Here is a 6,000-nt window from a genome sequence, read left to right as displayed (position 1 = left end):
AACAGTTTCAAGTCCCATCTGCTTCAGAAGTGTGTAATAACAGCTCTACACCTTATTATCTAACATTCCAGATTGATGACTTTTCATCAACACTTTGCTTTTAAAACTTTCTTAAAGGTTTTTAACTTGAATTGTAAGACCGAAGTCAAATATAATTATTTTAAATCAATCTATTCAGAGATGTTATTACACACTTCTGAAGCAGATGGGACTTGAAACTGTTAAGAAGAAGGGACACCATCATAAAAGCCCTCTTGAGGGTTTTCAGAGCCTCTGAATGAAAATTGTCATTAATTCAATTAATTTCCCATTGATGAGGCAGCACCAAACTCCAATCAGCATATCCTGTCAAAGTGTACAATCAGACAGCAACTGCTGGAATTTCTGTGTTATTCTGCATGTGAGTGTTCCAGTTGTTGCAGTCAGTTTCAGTGCAGCATTGATGAGACCTGCTGATAACTTCACTGTCATTACCGCCTCAAAATCTGGGCCAGTATCAATTGAACACTTATTAGCACTCATTATCAGGGCTTGCAATTGAGCAAAGTATCTTGTTGATTTTGTTAGTTATGAAACTTTTTTTAAAAAAAAAAAGTCCTTCAGAATACGGGGTAAAGGATCAAAACTGCAAGGAGGCAGATAAACAAAGCTATTGTGTGCACTAAGATGTTTACCTGATGTGATACCCACTACTTAGATATGGAAGTATTCATGCTTCACCAATATTGAGAAATTTAGCAAATTCACGAATTAGTTGTAACATTTTAGGACTTGTTCTGAGGTTTGTCCAAAGAATTGCTCAATCTGTTTACAAATTGAGGATAGGTGGTGAAAGGTTAAATTTTCCATGTTTATTTACTAACAGATTGGCTGCTATGCAGCTATGAAGAAAAAGATCTATGCAATGGGTGGTGGCTCATATGGAAAATTGTTTGAGTCTGTTGAGTGCTATGATCCCAAGACACAGCAGTGGACTGCGATCTGCCCACTAAAAGAAAAAAGGTTAGTGTGCAATCAGCATTTTGTATTAGTTATTGTATTAATATGTGGGGTTTATATATTGATGAGTGATTATCTGCTCAAATGACTTGTTTTTTTTCTTCATGGGGGAAGCCACATCAGTACTTTTTCCACAAGTTAGCTTGGCCAACTGCGTATAAGAAAACTTCCTCGGTCCAGATACATTTTAGTATTAGTGTCCGGCAAATGAAAACATCACTGCAAGCATTAATAGTGGATTGACTTTCAATTAACAATTATTGAACAAAACCAAGCACAGTGTGTAAGAAAATTGTAACAATCCTTTGCTGTCTGCTTCTGCTGGAATTTTAAAACACAAACTGATAACATTAAACCGATGATTACGTTGAAGAGAGTTGAACAATGTTGTGTTATGGATTCTGCTGCAGTGTCCTTTATGTATAGATTAGCGCTAGTTCTTGTGTTTTTTGGAGGTGACTGCATGAAGAATTGCCAAGAACTGAATCTTCCTAAAAACTTCATATTGTCACACAGTCATTCTGCAAATAGGGTGCTAATTGTGAAACACCCTGTTTTTAAATATCAAAGTTGCTATGAATTACGATTTAGTGCCCCTGTCTGTTTTCCGTATTTGTTTTAAGCAGTTAGTAAAACCTCAATCTTTGAGGAAATAGGCTGAGGCGAGTACTAAGTTTAATAGAAGTAAGCCAAATTAACATTACCAAAGACCTTGTAGTCGACAATTGAGAATTCTTTGTTAATGTGTATGTCTGCCTTCACAACTTTTCCAAGATGATGTGTTTATCACAATTTTAGCTTCAAATTTCAGATATTTTAAGAGATATTTATGTAAGTGCTAACACTGCAGTTGATTCAGTAGAATGTGATTTTTAACCATTTTAAAGTTAAAATTGTTTTAAAACATTAATTTTGCAGGAAAGCTGAACAAACTGTGGATGCTTCAATCAGGAATGAAAACAGAAGTTCTGGAAAAGCTCAGCAGGTCTGGCAGCATTTGTGAAAGAAAAAAATCTGTTAACGTTTCGGGTTCTTCCTCGGAACTGATGGTAGCCAGGAAAATGTCGGTTTATTTGCAGATGTTAGGGAGGGCAAGGGGGTAAGGAGTAAATGATAGGTGGGAATAGAGTCCAAAAAGAGAGAAGAGCTGTTGGACAGACAAAGGAGGTGATAATGATCTGGCTAGGAGGGTGAATAGCTGTTAATGGAGACTGTTAGTGACTAACAATAGATAGTGCGTAATGGCAGACTATACGATAACGTGTGTGTGTGTGTGTGGGGTAGGGGACTAGGATATGGGAGAGTTTAGGCCCTAAAATTATTGAACTTGATATTGAGTCCGGAGGGCTGCAGGTTCCCCAAGTGGGAAATGAGGTGTGGATCCTCCAGATTGCGCTGAGCTCTGCTGGAACACTGCAGCAAGCCAGAGACAGATGTTGGCCAGGGAACTGGATGGTGTGTTAAAGTGACAGGCAACTGGAAGCTTAGGGTCCTTTTTGCAGGCAGAACGTAGATATTCTGCAAAGCGGTCACCAGTCTACGCTTTGTTTCCCCGATGTAGAGGAGCCCACGTTGTGAGCAGCGACTACAGTAGACTGGATTCTGGGAAGTGCAGGTGGAATGTTGCTTCACCTGGAAGGTATGTCTGGGCCTTTGGATACTGAGGAGGGAGGAGGTAAATAGGTAGGTGTTACACCTTTGTCGGTTGCAGGGGAAGGTGCTGTGAGGGATCTTGGGGGTGAAGGAAGAGTGGACCAGACTGTCCTGGAGGGAATGGTCCCTGCAGAAGCCATACAAGGGAAGGGAGGGGAGGGGAAGGTGAAGCAACACTTTACCTGCACTTCCCACAATCTAGTCTACTGCATTTGCTGCTCACAGTGTGGTCTCCTCCACATTGGGGAAACAAAGCGTAGACTGAGTGACCATTTCACAGACTATCTATGTTTTGCCTGCAAAAAAGACTGAGCTTCTAGTTGCCTGTCACTTTAACACAACACCCTGCTACCTGGCTAACATCTCTGTCTCAGGCTTGCTGTAGTGTTCCAGCAAAAGCTGGAAGAACCACACCTCATTTTCCGCTTGCGGATCCTGTGCAGCCCTGGACTCCATATCGAGTTCAGTAATTTTAGGGCCTAAACTCTCCCATGTTCTAGCCTACTGCCCCACACACCAGGCCTTGTTATCACATAGTCTGCCATTACACACTACCCCTATTATTAGCCACTAACAGTCTCCATTAACAATTATTCACCCTCCCACCCAGATCATTATCAACTCCTCTGAATATAAACTGACATTTTCCTAGCTTCCATCAGTTTTGAGGAAGTAGTCTCCAGACTGAAACATTAACTGATTTTTTTTTTCTCCTTACCGATGCTGCCGGACCTGTTGAACATTTCCAACGAGTTCTGTTTTAGTTCTGAAGAACAGTCATCTGGGACTCAAAATGCTGTTTCTCTCTGTACAGCTGATGCCAGACCTGAGTTTCTCCACCATTTTCTGTTTTTACTTCAGTTCCAGCATCTGCAGTATTTTGCTGTTATCTTAAACATTAATATTAGACATACCTTCTTCTTTATACTATCACAAACAGATCGAGCATATTCAAGTGATTAGTTTTTTTTTGTTGTGGCCTGTAATAACTTTAGACCCAGTCATGTTAAAATTTGTTTTTCTTTTATTTGACTAACGTGGTAGTAAATTAAACATGTGTAACTGATATGCAGCAAATTTGTTTTTAACTTTATGTTGAAAATTGTTGTTAAAGTGCTCCTTGAGTTTTTTTTTCTGTCCTGCAGTTGTAAGTGACTGTGTGTGCTTTCATTGAAGTATTAAATTGAGTGGGCTATGAACAGGTACAGGAAGCTTAATGTATGACTGCCTGTTAACATTTACATTTTAAATGTTGGCTAGATGCATCCAATTTGCAAGCAGATCTTTTTAATTGATGTCTCTTTGCTTTGTAGGTTTGGTGCAGTAGCATGTGGTGTTGGCTTGGAACTATATGTTTTTGGTGGTGTTCGTAGCCGTGAAGGTCCTAATGTAGAAAACAACGAGATGGTCACCTGCAAATCAGAATTTTACCATGATCAGTTCAAAAGGTAACACAAAGCAAGGATGCAGTCTTTGCTACACTGACCTCTGAAAGGCAAACTTATTGCTAGAAAACAAAGTTTTTTTTAATAACAGACTATAATCGGCTATTGGACTTATTAGCTGCAAAAACCAGTGCAAACCTTGATTCCCTTCTCACAAACTAAGTATCGATAAGCATTATGGTTTACTTTGAGTCACTGCATTCAAATGAATGAGATAGATATGTGTTCAGTCAATTTTTATACAACAGATGCAATAACAAATACAAATAATTGATCGTCTCTTACTGCGGTACAAAGACCAACAATAGTGATTAGGATGTAGCATCAGAGCCTTTTATAAATTCATTCTTCTATTTTCTGATAATTATGTGTGGATACAGTAATACTGTGGTTACAGTATTTGATTGCTAATCCACAGACCTGTGTGAATATCTGGAGACATTTTCATACGTCACCAGTGGAACTGCTGAATTTAAATTCAGTTAATAAACCTGAAACTAAAAAACTAGTAATAGTAGTTATGCTCATAAAAACACTAGATTGACATCTGATTATTGAAGACCTCATTAGCCCATATGGCCTTTTTGTGATTCCAGACCAACAGCAATGTGACTGACTCCTCATGCACTTTTAAATGAATAGCAAACCACTCCACTCTATCAAGCTACTACAGAAAAGTTTAAGAAAACCAGGCAGATTACCTGGCTTTGACTTTGATACCAGATGTGTTCAAAGTACAACCAGCCTATTTCACCCTGTAAAACTCGACTCACTAGTATCTGGTGACTTTTGCCCAGATTGGGAAAGCTGTTTCACAGATCGGTCAAGCAGCAGTTGAACTTCTTCATACTCACCAAATCATATCTTTTTAGTCCATGTTGCAGATTCTTATCACTATCCCTGACTATGTCCAGTTTAACCAGCAGCAAAGATCCTCCAGAAGTTTGCAGTGAGGAGATGTAGTTCTGGGCGTACTTATCATTGACTCAGGATATACTCAGTGTTGACTCTGGACCTCTATACAGTCTCATAGTATCAAGTCAAACATGGAGACTGAGACTTTCTCCCACCCACTATGCTCCCTGATACATCAGTGGTTCTCCATGTTTCATACCACTTGGAAGAGGATATCAAAAATACAGAATGTACCCTGGATAGGGAATTGCAATGTCCACCATGAAGAGAGATTGGTTTCATCACTGTTGACCAAGCTGGATTTGTCTAGAATGACTTAACGGAATTGCATAAAACAGTGAGAGAGCTAACACAATTAGAAAAACCTACTTACCATCTGATGTACCTACCAACCTGTGTCAGATGCATCAGTCCCTTGTACTGTTCTTGGGAGTGACCACCACACAGCCCTTATGGAGTCAAAGTCTCATCTTCATACAGTACACATTCTCCATACAGTACACATTCTCCACAATGTTGTGTGACACTACTGCTAAATGGGATACATCAGAACAAAGTCAGCAGCTTAAAACAGAGCACCCATGAGATAGAATCATGGAATCCCTACAGTGTGGAACCAGGTCCTTTGGCCCAACAAGTCCACACCGACCCTCAGAGCATCCCACACAGACCCATCCCCCTTTAACCCCTCCTAACCTAGGCATCCCTTGAACACTACAGGCAATTTAGCATAGCCAATCCACCTAACCTGCACATCTTTGGACTGTGGGAGGAAACCGGAGCACCCGGAGGAAACCCACGCAGACACTGGGAGAATGTGCAAACTCCACACAGTCGCCCAAGGGTGGAATTGAACCCGGGTCCCTGGTGCTGTGAGGCAGCAGTGCTAACCACTGAGCCACCGTGCTGCCCTCTTCTTGATATTCTTGACTAGTCTGCAATAACAGAATTATATTCATCCACAATTTATAACGTTAAGGCTTTAAAT

General features: G+C 40.2%; 1 protein-coding gene across 1 annotated transcript in view; it reads left to right on the top strand.

Moving 5' to 3' along the window:
* Positions 1–6,000, top strand: part of gan (gigaxonin) — a 97,427-nt gene that overhangs the window by 55,415 nt on the left and 36,012 nt on the right. Inside the window, exons 7-8 of the mRNA XM_048605963.1 lie at positions 866–1,002; positions 3,966–4,100. Coding sequence (XP_048461920.1) covers positions 866–1,002; positions 3,966–4,100 — 272 coding nt within the window. The remainder of the gene's footprint in view (positions 1–865; positions 1,003–3,965; positions 4,101–6,000) is intronic.

This window comes from Rhincodon typus, chromosome 15 (genome assembly GCF_021869965.1).
Source record: "Rhincodon typus isolate 14 chromosome 15, sRhiTyp1.1, whole genome shotgun sequence".
NCBI lineage: Eukaryota > Metazoa > Chordata > Chondrichthyes > Orectolobiformes > Rhincodontidae > Rhincodon > Rhincodon typus.
This window is presented reverse-complemented; position numbering and strand designations above follow the sequence as displayed.